The 12,933-nt window shown below is 39.8% G+C and overlaps 2 protein-coding genes across 2 annotated transcripts in view; one reads left to right on the forward strand and one right to left on the reverse strand.

The window, feature by feature from the left end:
- The first annotated feature begins 1,076 nt into the window (after positions 1–1,076).
- LOC140927002 (serine protease 23-like) lies at positions 1,077–5,053 on the forward strand. Its single transcript, XM_073376670.1, has 5 exons — positions 1,077–1,216; positions 2,082–2,291; positions 3,222–3,353; positions 3,832–4,247; positions 4,731–5,053. Exons 1-5 carry the CDS (start codon positions 1,155–1,157, stop codon positions 4,982–4,984), a joined length of 1,074 nt encoding a protein of 357 aa, XP_073232771.1. The 5' UTR covers positions 1,077–1,154; the 3' UTR covers positions 4,985–5,053.
- Positions 5,054–9,289: 4,236 nt separating this feature from the next.
- The window catches only part of LOC140928597 (uncharacterized), a 63,929-nt gene continuing 60,285 nt past the window's right edge, over positions 9,290–12,933 (reverse strand). The window contains exon 18 of the mRNA XM_073378370.1: positions 9,290–9,516. Coding sequence (XP_073234471.1) covers positions 9,349–9,516 — 168 coding nt within the window. The 3' untranslated portion in view covers positions 9,290–9,348. The remainder of the gene's footprint in view (positions 9,517–12,933) is intronic.

The following is a 12,933-nucleotide window of genomic DNA, read 5'->3' on the forward strand; positions in this document are numbered from 1 at the left end:
TTGTTAGTAAACATTTGGTTGGTTAATTTGTTCTTTAAATTAAATTGGATGTTCTCTTACGCTCGGCTTTAAAAACGTACGTCTTAACTCAGCAAGCATTATTGGTTATGTTTGGATGACTGACGCCAATACCGAATGATCGATGCGTAAGAGACTCTCTTTAAAATACAAGATATGAGTTATAACAAATGCGCCACTGATAAACTGTTTGTTGTCGCAATAACTTTCATATGTCATATCTAAAAACTAGTCAAGCAAGTCAAGCTTTTGTCCGCAAAGTAAATGTAGTGGGAGTACTTCAATCGGCTTTTCTTTGTTTGTGTTTGGGCGTTTGGCTCTTGGTCAAAACTGTAAAAGAAAAACCTTAGCTATTTCCTAGGAAAGTCATTATTTCGAGTACAAGTTTAATTCTCCCTTGGTGGTAATTTTAAGCTGGTTTCCCGTTCTTTTGTAGGCTCGGCAAGTGTTATCAAAATTAATCAGCAGATTTTCCTCAAAGTTGCAGTTTTCACTCCTCTGGATTATGAAGTTGTTTCCACGCAAGTGGGCCGCCTTGATAATCTTTGAATACTTGTAGGCGTGTTTCTATAAACATGGAATTTCTGTAATTATACTAAAAGACTTTTTTTTGAGTAGAACAAAAAGGAAAATTTTGCGACTGATCGGTAAGGTGGTCCAAGATCGCCTCAGTAAATGGCGCGATTAATTTTCATTCATCCATTTAAAGGTCATTGAGAATTTTTAAGCAATAAGCAACTTCCTCTGTATGTAAATCGCGGAAAATGACTATTTATTTTTTCAGAGGTTCCAGAAACGTCTTCAAAGATAAAATCAGGTCAGAGGCGATAATTATTAGTTTATAAACTTGTGAACTAGAAAATATATTTAGATTTTCCCCGCTGAGCAAACAAGCTATATATACCTCCTGTTTTCATCCTTTGTTCAGCGACTGTCACAAATTCCTTGAAATAAAAAAAACATTTTTTGAAAACATGGCTGGTAAGGAAGGAAGCAATTGTCCTTTATTATTTGCTTTTTGACGCATTTATGAATAAATGTGCATGTGACTTGCTTAGCAAGGACAGATTACAGTAGTAGTCTCCGTGCGAACTGAACCAGTACGTACTTGAAAGCCACCCGGTTCTGGCCTCAACATGATTCCCAAGGCGGCTGTGGTATTTGTGATGCTGTTGTCATATGATGTTCTATTTTGCAGGTAGGTTTTTTTGTGTTTTGTTTAGCATTATAGAAAGATTTGACCCAAGAGAAGAAGGGCCAGTTTCTTTGATTGAAAAGCGCCTTTGGGTTAATTACTCTATTCAGAATTAACTCTTTGTAATAACTCAGTTACGAACGGAAAACTCAACATAGAGAGAAAATACCCTTTTTCTGTGGATTACAGAAAACCCTGTTGTCTAGCAAATGTTCAGCTTGAAAAAATTTCTGCTTTCAATCATAACCGGCAACTAGCACTTTATCCCTGGCTGTAAATGACTGTGCGTTTCATATTAGTTTCTAATTTTCCATTAAAAAATAGTAAAACGTGAAAAATAAAGAAATTTTAGTTTTGTTGTAACAAAACCTGTGGCCTTCGGGATCCAATTCTGTATTACATAGAGTCAACGTTTTATAAAAGTAATTTGAACTTATAGAAATTCCTCACGAAAACACCTGTCATGCACAAGCGGCTAAAATTAATTATTATCCTAAAACTGAAGGATTGGAACTGCAGAATAAACTGGACAATCGTGACTATAAAATAAATTGAGTGGGAAGATGAGCGAAAGCGTCACTCGGCTTAATTAAGTTTTACTATCACTTCGCGGGGTCGAACGCTTGATACCGCATAAAAATTAAATATCTTTTTGGGTTCCTCGCATATAAGCTCTTTATCATCAGTCTTTTATCTGCCATTTCTTTTCCCAGCCACCTTATTAAATTGCACTCTGAAAGTTATTAAAAAGACGCGTGTAGTTTCTGGACTTTTGTTAACCCCAGAAGTTGGATTTTTCACATGACGGGAAAGTAGCGCTGGCCCGGTTGGTCCTTGTTTCAACAGTATTTTTCTCTCTGTATTCCAGGGCATCGGGACGATCTGGATTTGACCTCAACGAAACATCATACCATGATTTCAAGGATTATGCAGGTTTACTCGAAGACAAAGTGCCGAGAAAATCGATCAGTGACGCAGATAGTGAGTGGACAATATCACTGGAAGGTTCATCCAGTAACCTTTCATTGGAATATCTAAGCAATTCGTTAAACCTAACTGAACAAGACTTAGATTTAAGGTAGGGTGAGGAAAGACTTTTATTCTACTGATTAAACTACTCCGATGACCTTGCAAAAAGGCGAATGTTACAGGAAGCAAATGTAGGAAGTTGAATTATCCTCGCGGTTTTCGATAGCTTCATTCAATAACTGCTGTGATTTCGACTTTTGCTGGATTAGGCCTTTTAAATCCACCTAAAGACTATAGAACGCCCAAGAAAAAACAACTTCCTGAAAGCTGTAGGCGTCAAACATTTGCTGAGAGGGAGATTTTTTAATGCGGCTGGGCGTTTCGTGCGCTGTCAATCAAATTTAAGTAGAATTTTAAAGACGCGGCCATGAGTCAGTAAACGATTGATTGTCAATAGAAATTAACGTTTTTAATTGATTGCTTTTAGTCTTTTCATCTAATGAAAACGCATACACGACACGAAAAGCATTGAGTAGAAATGCTTGGTTCTCAGGCAATTTTACTACCTGTAATCGTTGGGTCTTTTTTCCTTTTCAAACCCCGTTGCCTCACGCTTTATCCGCAACACTGAAAAACTTGGGCCCGTTATTAAAACAGTGTTTAACGGAACCGCCTTCTAACCCATTTCAATTCTGGCCGACCCTCACATCTTGGCATTGTTTTATGTGAAAAGCCACAAGAAGTCTTACAATCCTGACTTTAATGCTGTTGTATTCATCTGCCTAAAACAAATACAGACCTTACGAACAAATCAGCTAAGAGGCTCAACAAGTGTCTTAAATCCACAAAGCTCTACTTTAGTTTCCTCCTTACAGCTGCTAATACATGCATTCTACGGACCTGATGCATTCTATCAGCTGAGTTATGTCCCTTCGTGGATTGGCGCAACATTTGTACCACGGGAAAAACGTTTAAGACTTCAAGGCGCGAGATTATAGCTTAATAACACAGTGATTTTCATTAAACCTTTGTTTCTTAGCTACGAGACAATATGGTATTTGGACGGCGAAGAAAGACGCTCAATAACAATAAAACGAGCAGTGGAGCAAACAACCCGAGAGGAGAATCTGGACAACAAGGATACTCAACGTGATGCAATAAAAATCAACAGGTACTGTAGTTTCAATGCCTATGATCTGATTCATACAAAACGTTTAAAACTGAAGTGAACGTGACCTTCATTCTACCGCGAAGTTCATGTTTACTTTCACGTCTTTGCCCACAGTTTAAAATATGATTCATTGCATATATTTCAATTCAAAAAAAGGAAAAGGTTTTTTAATCAAGTCCCACGGACGGCCGCGAAACAAGAGTGTTTTGTAAGCCAAAAAGGGATTGACGGTCAAATTGGCAAAAATAGGATCAGGCTGCATTTTGTTTAACGTTCAGCGAGAAAAATTGTGGCCTGACTTTCTTTGGTGTATCTCCGCTTGTATATGAAAATTTAGTCAAATTTGTCTGTATAAATATCGATGTTTCAGTCCCCGGCGCATCCGTCCTCAGTGTCGTCACGAAACGCTTCTCTCCACGTTAAGAATCAACTAATCGAGCGAGATGTCCTAAGCACATTCATCATTTCTCTATTTCAGGGAACAACCTCGCGTGAAATCCAAGCGATGGATCTTTGGTAACGACGATCGGAAACAACTTCTGCCGAATTCTTTTGAAGCCCAGAAAATCCCTCACTCAGCCGCATGCAAAGTGGCTTGTAAAGGCTTCTGTTGGTCATGCTCGGGTATTCTAATTGGTTCTCGTCACGTGCTCACCAGCGCTCACTGCGTGGACGGTGAAACCGCTGGTGCGTTGCGTGTTGGTTTCTTAGAGCGTAACGGCCGACTTCATTGGTACAATGTAATGAAGGCTTATATTCCATTAAGATGGACAACCTCAAAACCTCTGTCGAGCGATTATGCTGTACTGAAGTTGAGAAGGCCACCAACAAGGCGAACTTATGTTAAAATTGCATCACTGGCCTTGCCGAAAGGCTCAGTGATTTCTTTTACAGGTAAATACATAAGTATGAACTAATTATAAACTATAATTTTTGATTGGCCGGAAAGCAATTTCCTTCCGTATCATCGCGTTCGTCAGAACATATCCTAATCTGGTGGTCCTGTGGTACAAAGGCAGAAATTTTCGAGCTATCACCAGCGACTGCAAATTAGCCCGCCCTGTTAGTTTTATCAGGGGCATCTCGCCGGGAAACTGGACTCCTTTCGACTCGATTTCGTTTCCATAAGTGATGAACACGGATCCGTAATCAACGATTGCCTCTAGTTAGTATCAGTAAGGTGTCCATGAGGCGAGGGGTGACCGTGAAAAACGTTTTTACTGCCTTATAGAGCCCTATCGTTGTTAAACGGTTGATTATTTCCTCAAAAATTTAGCTGTATGCAGTATGTACCTATCAACAGAATTTGTTGAATGGGCCAAGCGTGTTTATCATTTTATGGTTAAGTATTTATTTGACTTATTTTTTCTTCTCAAGGATTTCCTGGGGATAAAGTTCGTAATAGTCTCTGGACCACAAAATGCTCCGTGTTTCTGGTACAAGGTGGTGTCATATATAACAAGTGTGACGCCACTCGTGGAAGTTCGGGATCGGGAGTGTTCGTAACAGACAGTAGTGGTACGAAAGTCGTCGGGGTGCTGTCGGGAGAAACAAAACGCAGTCGCCTGAATGTTGCTGTTCATTTTACGCGGTCTAAAGTAAACCAGATTAATGGGTGGACACGTAAATAAAGTTGTCAAAACTAGCGATTAAATATGAAAAGCTGTTAAAAATAAAACGAATGATTATACAGCTCTGTGTGTTGTACAAGACAGTTGCTTTTCGTAGACAATTACTATTAAATAAAATCTGATCGCTCCCAAATTATTTTATTCTTATTCACAAGTAACTCATTTCATTATTGTAGCTACGAGGCCTACCTAAACTTGTCTTTACATGGAAATTGTGAAAACAGCCTCTCTCCCCACCCCTCCCCCGCCGAAAAAAATAAATAAAAAAAGAGATACCCCCAGAGGGAGGTTGTAGTTAATAGGGACATCGAAACACCGTAAGTTATGACGTCATATGTGGCACGGGGGGGGGGGGGGGGGGGGGGTAAGAGGGTGGTCTGTTCCAGGCTTTGCTTTTAGTCGGGAAAATTGAAAAGTAAGAAGGCGCGAGAGAAAAACCGACAGCAGAGGAGGTACTAGAACAAGTTAATTGGGGCGTGGCCCTTTTCTACACCATAATCATATATAGCAGGTCTTTTTTAGATATCGCTCTCCTAAGGGGAGGGAGGGAGGGGGGGGTACGTACGTCCCTAGTCTTAGTTTCAAATACGGTCGTCTCACGTTTTGCGGAATAGGCCATGTTCCTGTCGGTATTTAAACCACCTTTACGTCGTTTGTCTCCATTTCGTTTGTCTTATGTCACTGGTCGAAATTTTACCCCAACATGGCCTGAGAAAGTGATATGCAACTCATAAATGGCTATCATCAGAAATGTGGCAAAATACAACTGTTTATTGACTTTTCAGCTAGCAATGCTATTGTAGCATTTGTTTTCGTTTTATCAAGGAAATAGGTAATCTCTGAAAAACCATTCACCCGCGGCATTTTTAAAGCCATAAAAATAGGACTTGCTAAAAAAATCTTTATAAGCCTCAGAAAAACGAGGCAAGTTTATTTCTTTTAAAGGCCATTTGCACGATGACATCATTTGACTACAACTATGAAAATACTTCAGCACTGTTTTCTTGTGCATATTAGGGGTATTGTTTCTTAACCCGTTCACTCCCAGAACTGTGTTGAGTCAAAATTTCACAAAAAATTCAAATTTCATTATTATTTAAATCCGAAAAATCAAAAAGTACTATTAAACAGTACTTCCAAAAACTTTCATATGCATGGTCATACCATAGGATTTCATCCGCAGACTCAAAAAGTTGGAATCACTGTTACAGGACGTAATCATTCAATGTAAGCATCAAAGAGTTAAACCTCTTTGAGATTAAAACATTTGCTAGTTGAAGTCAAATGACTTATCGTAGAAATGGACCATAGACATCTTTAGCTTGTATGTTTTTTTCCGATGCAGGTCATGTGATAATACTCAAGAAAACTGTTTCCTTCAAATTTCGTCTCATTAACGTGCATCTGTAAACATAATTCATGACAAGACAAAGGCTCAAGTTTCCCCGAGACCTTCATTGGGAAAACAAAACATACAAATTAAAGAAGTCTATTAAGCGTTCAAACCGATTTCATAGAAATCATCGCCAAATTTCACATACTCATCAAACTATGATGGTCACTTGAAAATGTGCCTTTGATAAAGAAAATATATATCTTTTCTTTTTCTGATACCTTCTGATTTTAGAGACTAATAAGCAAGAAAATAATATTAATAACAATAATAATAATAATAATAATAACAATAATAATAATAATAACAATATCTTTCGCTTAGCAACATTGTAACTGTAAATATTTCAATGAAATTCTATATCTGATCCGTTTAAAAGAGAGCCATCAAACAGTGCGGCATGACAAACTTTTCTTACTTATAAGGTAGTAAAAACAAATAGCATAATTAACAATTATTGAATGAACCTAAGTATGATGAAAGGAATTATTCAGAGCAAGAATACACCGAGGCCGACAACCTCCGAATTCTGCATAATTCTTCACATCCGTCATGCGAAAGCTGAATTCAATAATTGCTTTATTATTCATTCAAAATATTTCTAAGTTCGTGACAACCTTACTCGGCTCCTCGTAAAATTTCTTAAAAACATATGCTTGTTTCTCGGCACTGAGATGCTTTTTCTTGCAGATACTCTTTAAAAAAGTACATGACATTCATCAAGGAATAAGGGCCTGTTTGCATGGAGGTGGGGGGCCCCCGATAGGTGAGGTAACATGTGGCGGGTCACCCCACCTAACATGTAAACGTGATCAAGTTAAAATGAGAGATTATATGGACAGGCGGGTTACCTCACCTAAGCGGGTTACGTCGCCTACCTGGGGTCCCCCACCTCCATGTAAACAGGCCCTAAATTTTTTGGCGTATTCTCGCATTTCTTATGCTCATTTTCAGTCACTAAGGAATTCGGCTTCTTCGTGTAAAGCAAACTCTTCCGCTTTTTTTGCCTTCCTGGAAATGAGGTGGCTATTTTATGTAGGGCCAATATACCAGCGTATCGATTGTATATTGCCTACATTTTCCAAAAATAGAAAGCGACGGCTGGTCATGAAAAAATAGCCAGAGGATTGGAGCCGAGTCAGACACGGCAAAATATTTTGAATGAATAATACCTTATTCTCCTTTATTTACGCGGGACTTACATTTCGCGAAAATTTTCTCGGCACATTTCGCGAGTCTTTAATTTCGCGATCGCGGAGAAAAATTGTGTTTGCAGGGAATTTAATTTCGCGAAATTGACGATTAAGTGACTTTCTTTCTTCTTTTTATAAAAATTGTTCGTTAATCAACAATTGAAACAAAACCAATATGCTCTCCCTTAGCGGCAGCTGTATTCCTCTGAGATGTTCTCACGAACGAAACAATATCTACGATCGTTACGCAATCGCAGCTAACAAACGGCTCTGTGGTTGCTTGGCCGATTTGATTATAGGCCATTTGCCCAGAGAGATTTCTAGAGCTACTAGCTTTTTCTTATTGAGAGGTGGGATGGTTCATCTTAAAGTTTCTGATGAAAACTATCGTCGATCCCCATTGATTCAGGGAGGTCTGGAAATTCCTGTTGAGGTGATATGTGAAATGGACGATACACCAAGCAACACGGCAATAAAGGAAAAATACAAGACACTCGTAACTACTTATATTACTACAAGGAGCCGGGACAGAATGGTCAATTTGACGACTGTACAAAGGATGTATTGGAGGAACTGTGCGAAGATGATTACTCAGATGCCGAAGACGAACTTGAGGCGAATCTTGACACTGATTAACATCTAAAATTGATAGATGATAGCTGCTTGTACTAGCATGCACCTTGTGTTAAAAATTGTTTAGGACCCTTGAAAACACAAATATATGATTTTTCTATGTCCATTAAATTTCGCGAGATCAAAGTTCACGGTCGTTATTTTTCACGGGTCTTTAAGTTCGCGAATTTTTTAAAATCGCGAAAATCGCGAATTTAAGAACCCGCGAAAATTAAGGAGAATAAGGTACTACTACCATTTATACTTAAAGTACATTTATCAACACGGCTCAATTTCCCATTTGGGGACCAAGGACAATGATGTTGACATTCATCAAATTTAGGACCGTGATTTAGTATCCGGAACATTCCGTAGTATCTCAAGGTATTCCCAAGATTTCTCAAATCCTTGAAATGAACCCCCAGTGTGCATTGGAAGACGATCCGAAGTGGCTACATTTCTGATGCGGGACAAAACAATTCTGAATTTATGCTCTGTATGGGTCTGTCTAAGATCACGGCGTGGGCTAAACAATTTCTGTAAAAGTACCAATTTAGAAGCGTGATTTGATATCAGGAAGGTTCCGTGGTAATTCAAGGTATACCGAAAGTTTCTCAAATGCACCCTTGTGCGTCGGAAGACGATCCGAAGAGGCCACATTTCTGATGTGGGACCAAACAATTCTGAATTTATCGTGTCTCTGTGTGGAGTCTGTCTAAGATCACGGCGTGCGCTAAAAGGTACTTAACATGACAACAGAGGGGTTTTCGGTCACGACGAATACAGTTTGGTACTTTCTTTGATTTTCCATGACTCAGTTTATGACTATAAATATCTCGCGCCATTGTTTTAAACAAAGTCTCAACACCAAGCTTCGAACCCAAACCAATCACGCCTTGCTCGCAGTCTTTTTTTCCCGCGCTTGGCAAGCTTCGTGCTGGTGATGAACTTTCCTCGAGTTCTGATTGGTTCCTTGAAATGTGAGCATCTGTCGTGATTGGCCACAAAAAGCCAAGAGAAAATCACTTGCTCTGGTTTTACGATACCAGGAGACTCTGTTGACGATACTTTTTTAAAAAATAACGTCAACATTTGTAACAGAACTGCCTAGGTTTCAAAGCAAGCCATTGCCATCAATGCCCTCTGCTAACTCTGCTCAGCGCCAATTAAACCTGGGTACATTTTCCTTGAGGTATCTGACCGCATGTTATCCACCAATCCCACCGAGCAAAAACGGACGATATCAGAGGACACCCGAGACAAACTGTTTCTTCAAAATCTCTTGTCTCGTTACTGTAGTCGTAGTATGTTTTGAACTTGGCCACCAAGGGATCCTAAGTGGTAAAACAAAGTGTCAGAAAACTTCTTATTGGGGAGCTTTAGCAACGTAAGTGTCAAAAAGGCAATAATTTTTTTACGCAAAACAACACCTTTGCACGTGTATCACGCTTTTTTTGGTACATTTCTTCGCCGTCACTGCACGACTACAGTCAAGGGAAACTCTATTGTTTTCGAGACTATGATATCCAAGACCCGGACGATAAAATTTTCCCGAGGCAAGTTAGGGACCGGTCATTATTTATCACCTGGGGGGGGTCGGAGGATTTTGGGGGGGATCACTTGATTTTTAAGAGAACAGAGGGGGGGATCAGTCGTAACTGAGAGCCCAAAAGGGGGGGATCACTGAAAATTTTGGAAGGATTCAGAGGGGGGACCACTCAAATCTGCTTGAACAATGCCAGTTTGAAAGCATACAACATAAATGTGCCCATTTTGCTGGGAGATGATAGCATTTGCAATCTCAATTTGTTCTAACACAACTTTATTTAAAAAACGGAAGTCTGTCACACTGGCGAATGTGTGCATTTCAATTTATATCGAGAAAGCTTTGTTTTAACGCTTTTATATTTTTCCTTTTATAACGTGCTCATGACTTAGCTAATATTCATCTTTAAACATGACAGGTGAATTCTAAATTGTGAACTATATAAACTTCTGATAACTGAAACATTGTAAAAAAGCGTGTTTGTTTAAACATAAACCATTTATCGCCTCTCCAGGAATGGCCGTCCTGTGTCAGCTCTATACTAAATTCGATTCAACTGCTTCATCTGCCTCATCTTGAGCCTCATCATCCCATTCAACAACTTCATTTGCCTCTTGAGCCTCGTCATCCGATTCAACAGCAACATTTAGTCCCCTTCGGCAGGTTGACCCTGGACTTTGTGCCATTAAAATGGCCGCTACTTGCTCTAGATTTTTTGCTAGGGTCGTGCTAAAAATACCCTTTTCTAGTAGCCATAGCAAAGGGTCTAGATGCAAACGCCTTGTTAGTTTCTTAGCAAAGTCAGCATTGATGCTATCTACAGGAGTAACTCTATCATTCTCTTCGATTGAACCAAAAATTTGCCCCGCGACCTCGATTGAGGTCAAGTTTCCTAAGAGATGACGTGCCCTCTGCTTGAGTCGCTTGTCCTTGGTTTTTCGGACCTTCCTCTTATTTTCCTTCTTTCTTCTTGATCATGACATTGTTGATTTTCTCGCGCACAAAGGAAACTTCTTTGACAGGTTAATATGCGCTGTTGTCAACTTGTTGGATGCGGACTGAAGTTCCTCGTGCAGTGTAGTGATTCGCCTATGTGCTTCTTCTAAATAGGCCAACTCATCGCCTGCAAATGACTTAATAGAGTGTGGTCCTCTGAAAATTGTCGCTAAATATGACCTGCTGATAGGGACTTGGCGGACTGCTATTTGGCAGTCTAAAAAAAGTAACTTTGCAGTTTCAAGCACTGATTGCAGTTTCAAGCACTTTGCAGTTTTAAGCAAGATTGCTTGTATGTCAACTGAATTCAGATGTCTGGATCCAGACTAGAAAAAGACACGGATCAAGAGACACTTTTAAAAAAAAGACTGCGCGATAACGGCTTTATTATGCTGTAAGTACATCATAGTTAGAAATACTATCTGTATATGAACGTTTAAAACACTAAATATACACGTCGAAAGGTGAATATGGGTACAAAGACTTGGGGGGGGGGGGGGGGGATCACGAAAGTTATATATAGTTATGAGGGGGGATCACTTCAATAAAATAACATTTAAAGGGGGGATCGGCTAAATTTCATCGTGTTTAGCCCAAAATCCTCCGACCCCCCCCAGGCGATAAATAATGACCGGTCCCTTACCTGGGGAAAAATCGGTCACACTTAAAAAATCAAGTTTCCCTAGGTAAACTGTCAACAAGTCGTGTTTACCTAGGTAAAAAGTCTGTAGTGTGACCACAGCTATTTTCTTGATGCCTTCGTCATGTTTGTCTCTCACACTAATACACGCAAGGGTACACGCCAATAAGTTACTCATTACTCAATCAGGAATTTGCGGACGCCAGCGTCCGTAGAAATAAATAAAAGGGGGTTCTTATAGCAGGTGTTAGCCTGCGAAAGCATCCGTTTCTCCTTCGCTCTTCGCCGCTGAGGACGTTTCGCGCGGCTAAGCAGGCGTCCCTTCCCCTCCCTCCCCTACCCCCTATCTTTTTCCCTTTTTCCCTATCCCCTACCCCTTTTGACGCATGCTACGCAGGCTACGAAGGTGTTTATGGCTACTCGAATTACATGGTTTCATTCAAATTTATGTTTTATCTGTATAGAAGGCCCAAATGAGCCAAATCTTGGCATAAAGAACGTTGAGTGGTAAAGCTATCTGTTAAATATAAACTTTTGCTTGCCTGTTTTATTCTTCGACCTAAATTCACTCCTCAATATTTCCTTATTAGTACATGTACTTCTGCGTATTTGCCTATTCTCGGCCACCCTACTCGCCGTCAACTCTAAAAAGCGCTTATAGTTTTGTATGGAGTTTTTGTGTCAAATAAGTTATAAAAATAAAGCTGTAATGGGGTGGCATTCTGTGCGTGATATGAGTTAAAATTATGAGTTCTGACTCACCCCCGTTGTAAAATACCTAACTCTTTTTTAGCCTCGCTTGACTGCATTTAAGAGTAAAACTATAGGTGTGCAAAAAAACTTCCTTTCTAACATGAAACAAAGCTCTTTAAGGATAGTTTGTGATCGAAATATCAAAACACAAGCTTTATAAGTGATTTAACAACAAAAATGACAATAAAGCGTTGAATATTCTGAGGAATCGGGCGCACTCTTTTGTGACCGAGAACTGGGCCGGCTGGCCGATAACTGTGCAATTGTATGTACGCTTAGCTTACGCTTCTTACGGCCGAAGTAAAGTTGACAAAATCTCCTAATTACCGCGGCCTCAAGTAAACATTGCATGTTTTGGTTCAGAATGCAAGTTCCCTGCTAGCAGAGGCTCTTTTCCTGGTGTTTTAGCAAACACCAGGAAAAGAGCCTCTGCTAGCAAGGAAGTATGCAAGAAAAAAAAGATAGAAATAAACGACCGTCTACCTTTGTTTAGGGTCTTTGCAAAACATCTTGTGCGTTTGTAGGAATATTCAACGAAGGCTATTGGGCGGTCGACTTTAAGTTGTGATGAATTAAACACTCTTCTGATTGGAGTAGAGGCAGTCATCAATTCAAGACCTCTAACGTACGTTGAAGACGATCAAGACGGAATCAGTTACACTGCCTCCATCTCACCTGATTAATGGACGTGGAATCGTTGATTCGCCAAATGAAGGACATTTTGAAATCGTCACGGTACCAACGCGTCATTGTCAAAGGGACTTTAAGATCCAACGACGCGACGGCAACGAGAACGTCGCTTAAAAAGTGAATTTG

Source organism: Porites lutea, chromosome 2 (assembly GCF_958299795.1).
Source record: "Porites lutea chromosome 2, jaPorLute2.1, whole genome shotgun sequence".
NCBI lineage: Eukaryota > Metazoa > Cnidaria > Anthozoa > Scleractinia > Poritidae > Porites > Porites lutea.